Source organism: Quercus suber, unplaced genomic scaffold, assembly GCF_002906115.3.
Source record: "Quercus suber isolate HL8 unplaced genomic scaffold, Cork oak 2.0 scaffold_197, whole genome shotgun sequence".
NCBI lineage: Eukaryota > Viridiplantae > Streptophyta > Magnoliopsida > Fagales > Fagaceae > Quercus > Quercus suber.
Window position 1 is genome coordinate 559726 of NW_027069655.1, and position 12202 is coordinate 571927.

The 12202-nt window shown below is 33.8% G+C and overlaps 2 protein-coding genes across 4 annotated transcripts; one reads left to right on the top strand and one right to left on the bottom strand.

The window, feature by feature from the left end:
• The first annotated feature begins 762 nt into the window (after nucleotides 1-762).
• On the top strand, nucleotides 763-5816 carry LOC112030758 (4-hydroxy-3-methylbut-2-enyl diphosphate reductase, chloroplastic). The gene is given in 11 exon segments (XM_065779057.1): nucleotides 763-1155; nucleotides 1697-1893; nucleotides 3675-3705; nucleotides 3708-3853; nucleotides 3951-4080; nucleotides 4207-4283; nucleotides 4374-4479; nucleotides 4592-4686; nucleotides 5041-5226; nucleotides 5360-5446; nucleotides 5601-5816. Coding segments are annotated over 11 exon segments (1398 nt in total). The 5' UTR covers nucleotides 763-878; the 3' UTR covers nucleotides 5667-5816.
• A 2656-nt stretch (nucleotides 5817-8472) lies between these two features.
• LOC111994175 (probable protein phosphatase 2C 33) lies at nucleotides 8473-11824 on the bottom strand. Of its 3 annotated transcripts, XM_065779060.1 has the most exons (5): nucleotides 11497-11820; nucleotides 11224-11394; nucleotides 10927-11179; nucleotides 9391-9762; nucleotides 8473-9306 (listed from the first exon to the last, which is right to left on the bottom strand). In XM_065779060.1, exons 3-5 carry the CDS (start codon nucleotides 11077-11079, stop codon nucleotides 9148-9150), a joined length of 684 nt encoding a protein of 227 aa, XP_065635132.1. In that variant the 5' UTR covers nucleotides 11080-11179; nucleotides 11224-11394; nucleotides 11497-11820; the 3' UTR covers nucleotides 8473-9147. The 3 variants fall into 3 exon arrangements, with proteins under 3 accessions (XP_065635132.1, XP_065635131.1, XP_065635130.1); XM_065779059.1 differs by having other exon boundaries at nucleotides 10927-11322; nucleotides 11497-11824; XM_065779058.1 differs by having other exon boundaries at nucleotides 10927-11394; nucleotides 11497-11823.
• Between the last annotated feature and the right edge of the window lie 378 nt (nucleotides 11825-12202).

Genomic DNA, 12202 nt, shown 5'->3' on the forward strand with positions numbered 1-12202 from the left:
CAATTTGGCATTTTCAATACCAAATTATATTGTCAATTCTGCATTCAAAATGTTGAATTACAGTGTCAAATTTTTTCTTATGCTTAATCACTCCTTAATCGAATTATTTTTACCGTCAAGTGACCTGAGTTGGACGAGTCCATACCAAAACCTTTTTTCTTCTTCTTTAAGTTCAGATTAAAAAAAAAACCTCCTTAATCCAACAATAATTTTACCAAATTATTTCTCTTTCCTAAGTTCCACCAAATAACATCAGTATTAGTCGTAAGTCATAAACAAAAAAACCTATAAACAATATTTTGCCACAAAAATCTTCTTTTGTCCCCCTACTAAGACAAAATCCTCACATTTGTAATAATCTTGGCAAAAAGTCTAAACAAATAATCATGAAAAAAACATGTCCTACAGTGCAAGAGAAATGTTATAACTATAATATTTGCACAACAAATCTTATAACATTTGTACAATAAATTTTAAGTGACAGATTATTATTTACTATTATTGATAAAAAAAAATTTAATTTAACCTAAACTTGTAACAATTTACTATCTATAATTTATTGTGAAAATATTGTTCATTCTGACACTACTGAATCGTGATTACACCAATTACCCAAATGTTGCGATGGATTGATTGATTAGGAATCATAATTTATTAATAAATCCCACAAAAAGCCAAAACACACAGAAAACACGAAAAAAACGAAACACACAAAAACGCATTTAAAAAACACCATGAAATATTTTTAAAATGCCATGAAACACGAGTTTGATTGGTACTCTGAGAGAGCTGTGGCTGTGGATAAATATAAAATGAAAATGCGTACCTAAAATCAATCACTCTGCTATCGTGCGCACCCTCCTCTCTCTCTCTCTACCATGGCGATTTCTCTGCAACTGTGTCGGCTTCCCACTCGCACAGACCTCTTCTCGCCGGAAAATTTCGCCGGACCCGCGGCTCTCCGCTGCAGAAAGCCGCTCTCCGTTAAGTGCACCGCCGATGATTCTTCTTCGTCTTCGTCGGCGTCGGTGGCCGTGGACTCCGATTTCGACGCGAAGGTGTTCAGGAAGAACTTGACGAGGAGCAAGAACTATAATCGGAAAGGGTTCGGTCACAAGGAAGAGACTCTCGAGCTCATGAACCGCGAATACACCAGTGAGTCTCATTCTCTCTCTCTCAGTCTGAAGTTCATATCAAATTGAGCTAAATTTCTAATTTTGGCCCCCGTTTGGTTCCCGAGAAAACAATCAAGAAATTTCTAAAAATGGAAACTTTTTATTTAATTTTGTTGAGTTGTGTTTCTTATTAGTGAAAATGACTCAGAAAGAAAGTTAGTTATTTTAAGCGCGAATTTTGACTCATATGGAGCTTAAATTTCGTTATATTAAGCGCGAATTTCATTGATAGCTATAAAATCTACATGGGGTTGAATTTAAGTTTAAATTTTTAATAGCTATCACTTTGTGCTTAAATTTTATATAATCATGAGCTTTAAGGAGGGAATTTATGATTTCATTAATTGAGAAATGTTGCTGTGAATTTATGATTTCCTAACTTTTAGATACAAAAAAAAAGTAATATTTATTGTGGCACTGATCATAGTAGTGACTTTAGCATTTTCCTTATGTTACATTTTTGGTGCTTTGATTGGGGAGTTTTGGTTTGTGTGCTAATATTTTTGTGTGAGAAATTTCAGGTGACATCATAAAGACTTTGAAGGAGAATGGATATGAGTATAAATGGGGAAATGTTACTGTGAAATTGGCGGAAGCATATGGCTTTTGCTGGGGTGTTGAGCGGGCTGTTCAGATTGCTTATGAGGCGAGGAAACAGTTTCCTGATGAGAGGATTTGGATCACCAATGAGATTATTCACAACCCAACTGTTAATAAGGTCTTTCAGTCTTATACTTGACCTTCATACGCTTGAATTTGAAAGTTTTTTTTTTTTTTTTTTTTAATTCCCTGACTTTTGCTGATTTTTGGATTATTTGTAATTTTGTATAAAATAGTTTGTGTGGAACAAGTATTTTTTTATTTCCTAATTATCCAAGTTTTTAAGCCTTTATTGCTATTTTCTTTTTCTTTTTCTCTTTTCTTTTTTAAAATCCTTTACAATAATTCATTATGAAATTTATTATGTTTACAGTGATATATCTATTTTGATTTGGGGGAAGTTTATTGAAATGTTTAGTAAGTCTATGTTTGGGCTTGATTATTTTATGCGTTTGTTTAGGTGACTATTTGGCTCACAAATAATAGAAAAAAGAACAAAATTTAGTTACAAAATTAGTTGTAACTTAATGCTATAACCGTTAAATTGTATGTTCTTTAAGCTCTTAATACATACGTCAATTGGATACAATATATATATATATATATATATTATATCTAATATCTAATCTAATATTATCTAATGTCTCAGAGAAAATTCAATTAAATTTTGCATTTTAATTCCAATTTTTCTTCATATATCCCAAAATTTCTTAATTTTTGTGTCATATGGGGATACCATGCCACAAATATCCATCCAGGTGAATAAATCACGTCTGGATTTCTCTTGTAAAAGCAAATAAGACTGTAGTTCTGGATTTCTTCCATACACGTGTTCATCCCCAGCGAATTGAAAAATTACAGTCCTACACAACTAAAGGTACGTATTAGCACCAGCAATTTACACCACTACCATAACCGAGGAGTCAGACTCATAGAGTCCAACGGAAAGGGCCTTAAAAGAGTGAAACCTCCTGGCTCCTCCTCCTCCTCCTGATAAAACCATATTTTTTAGATACCCGAAATTCACCCAAAACTTTTTGTTACATGCAGTCATGCACACAAATTGTTTGTTCAAATAGCTGTGAGTGTTTTGTTCTTTTTTTTTTAGGATTTAATTTTGCTAAATTGTTGGTATAACATACCTCCTATTTATCTTGATAGAGTAACATGCAAGAAGACCTGCCTAACTTGATGGCCTATTTAGTTTTGCTATTGGTTTGGTTCTTACATGACTAATTGGTTTATAAGACAAAGTTGATCCACTGTTGTCTATGATGAAGGTTGAGAAGGCTCCACTAGAATCATATGCGAACATAGGTGATTTAGATGAGGCAGTTGAACTCCTAAGGGGGCTCATGTTGCATATTTTTGGTTTTAAAATTCATTGCAGCTGATATTCTCTCTATTCTACAATATTTGACTGTGTGACTCAAATATTTCAGTGGAATAAATTTTTTAAAACATAAACTGAATTGGACTCAGAACTCAATGACATAAAAACCTTTCTTTGATTTTAAGGGGACTAATTACTTGCACTACAAAAAGGGATTTGTATTTTTTAATGCAAGTAACATTAGGATTCTAATTATAATGAACCTGAATTAGGATGATACAATAGACTTTGGGCTTGAGTAGATCATACAATGGGCTTGTACGTGTCTATTTGTAGTTGACAACTTCTCTGTGACTATCAACTTTGGCTAGTTAGCACCTCTTATTACTCAGTGCATAATAAGAGACTTTTTAAGAAAATAGTCCTTTCTCTAGGTACTTTAGGGAATTTTCTTAAGTTTGGATATGGTGTAATATGTTGTGAGAAGTTCCTCATTGGTTTATATGGTATTTTCTATATTTGGTTTTAACTAATTTTGCTAATGAAGGTTTAAATCTTTATCACAGCGTTTGGAGGAGATGGAAGTGCAGAATATTCCCTTGAGGAAGGGAAGAAGCAATTTGAAGTTGTTGATAAGGGTGATGTTGTTATTTTGCCTGCTTTTGGAGCTGCAGTGGATGAGATGTTGACTTTGAATGACAAAAATGTACAAATTGTTGATACAACTTGCCCATGGGTGTCTAAGGTACCTTTTGCAGATATTGGCCTCTGTTTTGTCATGCATTTTAAAAAAAAAGTATTCCTTTTTATATTCAGATGATACTTAATAAATTTGTGTGAAGGTCTGGAATACTGTTGAGAAGCACAAGAAAGGAGATTACACCTCGATCATTCATGGTAAATATGCTCATGAGGAAACAGTAGCAACTGCATCTTTTGCTGGGAAGTATATTATTGTCAAGAATATGACAGAGATTTGTCCAAGATGCAGATAATGATTTTACTCTGTTTTATTATATTTCATTGTTTTTGGTGTAGAACTGTACATACATTTTTGTTCAAGAAATATGCTTTTACTATGAACTTTTTAATGAATGCAGGCAATGTATGTGTGTGACTACATTCTTGGGGGTGAACTTAATGGATCTAGCTCAACCAAAGAGGAATTTCTAAAGGTGCAGATTTTTGTTTCTGATTTGAGCTTTAATGTCACCTACTTTTGGTATAATGCAAGGTTTTAGTGATAATTATTGGCTTGCCTGCAGAAAGTTAAATATGCAGTTTCAAAGGAGTTTGATCCAGATAGTGACCTGGTAAAGCTTGGCATTGCAAATCAGACAACAATGCTCAAGGGAGAAACAGAAGAGATTGGTTAGTTATGCACTTAAACTATTTTAGTTTCTATTTTTACAAGAAGTTGTTACTTGTGATATTTTTATATAGTTTTCACTTACCCACAAAAAGGAAAAAAATAATTTGACAGGTAAATTAGTAGAAAGGACAATGATGCGCAAGTATGGAGTGGAAAATGTTAATGAGCACTTCTTAAGCTTCAATAACATTTGTGATGCTACTCAAGTAATTTTCTCCTTTCTTGGCTCATGGTATTGCTTTTCCATCAAAATTATATAAAAATGTTGTGTTCAACATTTTTAAGAATATGTAATCTTTCTTCGTATGATCTCCATCTTTCACCTTATCCTCCTTGTTGGCTGTACTAAAATACAATCAAGGAAGGGAGAAGATGTTCTCCTAACGCTCATTAGCAGATCTTCATCTACCCACTCATATGCCCTTGTGTTGCATAACCAGCTTGCATTTTAGCCAAAAGCTAATATGCCTTGAGACAGCTGCCACTCAATATGTTTATGTCCAGGCTTTCTGATTTTTCAGGTGGACTTCAACTAATTTAGTAATTTGTTTCATTGTCAGGAGCGCCAAGATGCAGTGTACAAGCTGGTAGAGGAAAAGTTAGATCTAATGTTGGTGATTGGTGGTTGGAACTCAAGCAACACCTCGCACCTACAAGAGATTGCAGAAGAACGCAGAATCCCGTCATACTGGATTGACAGTGAGGAGAGAATAGGTCCTGGCAACAAAATTGCATATAAGCTGAATGTGAGTATGAATGCATAAAGTTCCAATGTTTCAATTGATATTAAATTTCAAATCTTTTTCCCATTTTCTCTCTCCCCCCCTCCTTTTCTCTAAATACTTGTCTTTGAATTGTTTCAATGTGACTTTGCAATAGCATGGGGAGTCGGTTGAGAAAGAAAACTTTCTACCAGAGGATCCCATAACAATTGGTTTAACATCTGGTGCCTCTACTCCAGATAAGGTAATTTTAATTTTATTACAGTAGAAGAATGTTTTTTTTTTTTACCATGGCAATCCTTTGTCATAAGCTAGGGTAACTCCCAGCCATTATATGCCATGCTGAATTTTTAATGATATTGGCTATAGAAGTGATAATATAATGTCCTTTTAACTAGGTTGTTGAGGATGCCCTTATCAAAGTGTTCGACATCAAATGTGAAGAGGCCTTACAACTTGTGTAATTAGTTTAGCTTGAGATGTATACATTTGCCAGAGCATCAGTGTAACCATACAACTAAACAGGAGTATAATTGAAGAATCTATGTTATGCAGTCCCAATGTACCATCAAATTTTTATGTTGTATTGAAAGTTATGGTTATTGTGGCTATCATGTTTTGAATTTCCTAATTAATATGCTTAGTGACCCAAAAATTTTCAAAACTACTGAGGTGTTATGTTGTGATTGGTGCACAATGAACATGATGTCAGTCAGTGGTGAGCTATGTAAAAGTGATTTTGTAATACTCACCTCGGCAACTTGCAAAATAAGTTGTGAAAATAGCCTCTAGCGTTACTTACGTACATGATATCTAGAGGTAATTATGTTTTCAAGTTGATTCTTTGAAGACGTTTACTGGAAAGGGAGTGTAGGGCATTGGTGAATTTGACATCTGTTTGACAGTGAAGGCTGCTTCTTGGTCTGCTCGAAACTTCTGTTCAATTTACCTGCTTTCACTTGGTGTAAACAATATGTCCAAGTTGCTTTCAGATCAATTGAACTTTTCGAAAAAAAATGTACGAAAACTAGTTCAATTGATAGTTCTAGCAATCTAGCTAAGATACAGCTGTCCACGAGAAACATCTCAATGAAGAGAGAGAGAGAGAGAGATCAAATTGTAGTACAGCGAAGTAGTTGAAAATAACCAAATCCTTGAAAATCAGTCAATAATGGTGTCCTGACTTTAATTACTTTTGTCTATATAATTTTTGCTCCACATATGATGGAAAGTGATGTAATTTTTCCGGGGATGTTGGTGCACTCTCACGTGCGTGCAGGAATATAGGAATGAGTTTATCTTACCGTACATTTTGATATAACTTAGGGCATCTCTAATGGTGTAGTTAAACCCAAAATTCTCTCTATAATAGAGAATGAAACTATAATTTGTTTCTCTTAACAGTCTTTTTATATCTCAAAAAGTTTTTTTTTTGCTCAAGCATAGTTACTATAGATTAGGAAAAGAATTTATCACATTAAAAAATTTCAGAGCTTACTTTTTTGTGCCAACGTGAATAAAGGGAGAATAAAAAAAAGAATAAAAATATTAAGGAAATAATGAAGAAATAATATTTTAATGAGATAGAGAAAATATAGAGAATCTGTTGAAAAATATATTTTATAAATTGGATAGATAAAAGGTAAAAGTTACTATTCACTCACTAAATAGTACAAAAAAAAATAGTACAAAAATTTGAAAAAACTGTTGGAGATGCTTTTATACATTTGTCAAGATTGAATTCCATTACTTAACCACTGGTACTCGTGAAAATTAATTCAATCACTACTTGACTTCTGTATTATTTATGGCAAAATGTACATTAAGAGTGTTTCCCTAGACTTTTAGGAATATAATATTAATGTAAACTCCGGTCCACTTCGATCTATTTCGATTCACTTTGGTCCATTCAATTCATTTCAATCCAGACAATCTGGTTATGGACTTAAGTGTTGCTGGCAAACACCCTTCACCTCATGTTGCAAAGGTCTAAGATGTTTTGAACATTTTTTTTTATCTCCCAAGCTGTTAATTACTTCAATGGAGATGACATTTGTCTGTCCATAATATTGTATATTTTTATTTATCAAATTGTTAAATAAATTAGAGGATTATTTTATTGGTTCTTTCTCCCTTTGAGTTCAAAACTATTAATTAATCACTAGATATAATCAACAAATTTTTTCAAAGACAAAGATCCCTATTTTTTGAACGAGAGGCCCTAAAATTGTTAAATGAGGAGCCCACTGGGTTTTTTTTTTTTTTTTTTTTGATGATCAACCCATTGGGTTTAGTCTATTATAGTATTGTTACCGAATATGCATCTCCTATCCTATGTAGTGTTGTTAACTTATACTTTGGAATCTTTGTTTTTCTAACTACCTATAGTGTAGATCTATAATTGGTTACTTTCTCTATTATGATTTCCTTTATGGAGATATGCGACATTTCACAGTAATTTTTTGTGTATATAAGTTACTTTTTGTTATATGTTTGGTACAAAAAGGAACATATGGTTTGTCTTCTAGGTGGTGTTTGGGTTATTTGTTGTGGATGGGTTGTTGGGTTTTTGGAGTGTCTTGGTGGGCCATGGGTGCTTGGATTTATGGACAGTAATTGTCGATCTCTATTTATGGGTTGTCCAATTCGGCACTTAGTTTTATGACATCATTCATCAACAATTTTTCTCTGCTCTTGATGATAGTTGTTTAGGTTACTTTAAATTTCTAATGGACAACAATGTATTCTTAGATTAGCAACCTTTTTACTTTTTATTGTGTTTCTGTGATTGATGTTGTAGATCTCGCGGTGTCAATGGGGTAACAACCTTATAGTAGTAGTAGTAGTAGTAGTAGTAGTAGTAGTTGTTGTTGCTGCTGTTTTTTTTTTTTTTTTTTTTTTTTAATTATTTATTATACAGATAAAAATCATAATTTAACATAATCTAAGTGTATATATGCATGAAGTTCTCTTTTGAAGACTAAAATCCCATTTCTAGCTTTTTCTCAAAAAAAAAAAAAAAAACCCAGTTCTTGTCTTCCACTCTACAAAAACTTATACTAATCAAGTCTATAAAAAAAATATTTACTTGAGTTCGCTTTCTTTGTTATGAAGATTGTGGTAAGCAATTAATTGACTTTTATTATGCCGCTATAGAAACTAAATTGAAGGTGATATACCGGAGATTCTCAAATCCGAATATAGTGGTACTCCTCCTCCTTTTTTTTTTTTTTTTTTTTTTGGTTAAGATAAAAATTCTATGTATANGAGAGCCAGTTTTCCAAAATTGATGTGAAATTGTCCATGCTCACTTTTTAACTCAAATTGGTGAAGGCTACTAGGTTATGTTTATCCCTTGAATCTTGACTTTCAGATTTTACATTCCAAACCCATCCTCATATTCTTCTTTGCTAGAAGAAAAATAAAAAGTCATTGATTTCATAGAAAACAGACATTTAAAGTATCCAGAGCCACCATTAACTGTTCGTTTCGAAACTACAAAATAAAAACCATATGCAGAATTACAAAAAGTTTTTTTATTTTATTTTATTTATTTACAAGAGCAATAGATGCTAACTGCAACAGTTGATTAAAACGTTGCATAAGCTGTTAAATCAAGTTCCAGAAAACATCAATGTATGCATTGTCCCTGGTTTCTAAAAATCACCATGATTCTTTATATGATTATTTTGGCAATTGCCAGATGAAATCCCCAAAGATTATTCTCTCGTTTAAACTCATTTGTGAAAATAAGACTAAGCACTATTCTATTTGGATTTATAATATATCTAATAATTTTAACTTTTTTGAAGGAGAAGCAATAATTACTGTTTTGAATTTCATACATCTTTATCTCATAGGCTCATAGTATTGTAACATGCAATATTCTGATAAAAATAAGGCATCAAACAGAAGTCACAATTGTCATGTTTCTCTACTTCATTTTTAAGAGAGAGAGAGAGAGAGAGAGAGAGAGAGAGAGAGACTTGATAGATTTGGTTTGAGGTCTACAGTTAACTGAACTGCAATGAGAAAATCATCTTCATCTCTAGTACCCAATACAGCTCTAGAGTCCCCAACATTTCCGATAACAAGATCTCGTCCCTATAATTAAAAGAAAATGATTAGACAAACCTAAAATTATTTACCACTGGTCAAGAAGACCAATTTGTAATGTTCATCAATTACCTGCTTGACCAGGGTAACTGCTGTTGTCCCACTGCAATAGCAATCAATTGAAGGATGCAGTTTGAGTTCCTTATCCATAACCTTAAATGCTTTCAGAAATGACTCTCTCATTGTCGTTTTATCAGCGTGATTTTGATTATGAATCCCAGCTCTCCCATCAGTTGATGTCAATTCACTTTCTTTAGAGGTCAGACTTCCCAAGCCACTAATGATGATATCATCATGCCCATCCTTGTGGAAACTATTTAGTTGCAACTGAGCACACAACTTTAAAGGAAGAGAATCCCTCACTTTCTTTGCAACCATATGGCCAAAGGGACCATGGCCATCAAAAACACCACACAATATAGTGTCTTCCTTTGAACCAAAATTCTGCGGGTGAAAAAAGAGATGAAATGAACCTATTTCAGATTAAAGAATTCTCTCAAATGATAGATGTGAACAATAACGAAATCACATGATCAAAGGAAAAAACAGTAAATTATGAAGCAGAAATGATTATATATATATATATATATATACATCCCAGCTGTTGGACAACTTGGCTAGCATTTTAATGAAATGAAATAAACAGACTTTTTGAAGAGTACTTGTTTAAAGATTCAACAATAAATGACGGATTTTAATTAACGACAACAAAGAGATGTATATTATTTTTTCACTTAGATTAGTTGCACGTCGCAGAGCATACTGTACAATAATCTTCACTGTTAATCAAACTTCTACGGGTAACTAACCCCATCCGCTAGAACCAGTTACCGGGTAATCCAGGAGCTTTTCACCCCTGACGGGCTAAGCAGTTTATCCTCAACAAAGAGATGTATATTATAAAATGACTGAAGCCTCAGGAACAAAAGTGTTAATAAAAACCTAATAGAAAACGAACATATACAAGGCATGATTAAAAAACACCCAAAAGCCATTTAATATCGAGCTATGATCATCAATGACCACATGAAAAACGAGAAGTGCAGATCATCTATAAGTACCCATTTGGCAACTCGGTTCCAAACCAAACTTTTTTAAAGTACAACTTTGATAAAACTTGACTTTTTTCTACATGCAACTTTTATAAACAACCTCATATTTTCAAAATGCTAATAAATAAGACACACCAAATGAGCACCAGTTGGTGTGGGTTTTGGCCCCAAGGGAAGATTTGGACTAGTGATTTCTGCTTCATAAAGCACAGTCCCCAGCGAACAGCACTATCCATTGGGGTTCACTCTAGATCACACATCCAATCCAACCACTCAGCAAGAGCTTTGTAGCTCAACTGGCACTTGGCGTTTTCTCAACAAAGACGTTTAAGGTTCACATCTTCCTCTCCAATTATTGAATTATTTAAATATAAAAAAAAGTTTGACTTAGTTCACAAACTAAGTTAGAACAACCTATCTAGTCAAAATTATTCTACTATGCTTTCATTGAAAATCCTGAAATTCAAACTGGATCCTAAAATTAGAGAACAAATACATACAATTTACAATACCAATGATCAATATATTAATATATTATTATTATATAAGCACTAACCTCCCAAGCAATCATAGCGTCCTGATTGATCCCCTTCTTCCCCTGCTTAGTAAACAAAGAAGCAACCTCGCTCGAACCATTCACAAACAACCTCTTCGGAATTCTATGCAGCCACAGCTCCATCTTCGCATCAAACGAGCAGTTCCTCTTCATTTTCTTGGCGGTCGACTTCCATCGCTTGTTAGCCCCCGCGTCCGACTCGGGCGGGGCAGCAGCCGCGGCCACGGCGGCTGCTGCCAAAGCATAAGGGAGGGCGCTGGCCGCGCCGCCGTGGGGGCCAGCGCCCTCCCCGGAAAGACACGATCCCATCCCCAGAGCCCTGACTATACTCAGCAAGCAATCCAGCCCCACCGAACAGTCTGACTCCGCGGCGGAGCCCCTTTTTTCCAACACCACCTGAGGATCCGTCGGATTCAGATTCGGTGATACTATCACCGCTTTCTTTCTCAACCTCAAATTCTCGATAGCCTTTATTTAAAAATATAAATAGGTACGATTATTGTTTTACAATAATCGAATCAACATAACAAACCAAATCAAAACTTTTTAACAATCAGAAAAATCACCTACCAGATTGACGGTGAAATTGGTGCGCTCTCTCCTTATATTTTGTTGTTGTTGAAGAAGTTATTCTTGATGAAAAGAAAACTTTTTAACAATAAATAAAAAAAGAGCGGGACGAATGGTTGTTGAGAAATCAAATCACAATGCTAATATCGAAAACGAAAAGGAAAAGTGGAAGAGTAGCTAAGGATTTTTTTTTTTTTTTTGGCTTTCAACGTCCAAGTTGCGAGCTTCTTGTATTGCAGCTATGGCTGAGGTTTTTGACCCGATCCTAATCCCCTGTTTCACGCCTTTTACATACACATCAGCTTTTCTCTCTCTCTCTTTTACCCTTTTCGATGTCTCTTTCTTTTCGCAAGTGGAATTTTGTAACAACTTGGAACAATACTACCGTCACAGCACGCTACGCCACCCTATAATACAGAGAATTGAGTACGGTTTTTCTTAAAAAAAATTCAAAAGTCTTTTCAAAAATTCAAAAATTCAAAAGTACAAATTCTATTTTAGAATATGTTTGGAATCAGTTTATTTTCATGAAATTGAAATTTTTTTGCTGAAAGTATTATAGATAAAAAGTAAAAATTAATTGAAATAGTATAATGAGACACATGAATAGTAGAAAAAATAAACTGAATAGTAATAAGCTGACAAAATTAAGTCATGTCAAATGCACACTTAGTTTAATCTAAGTGTATATGTGTGTGTGAAGTTT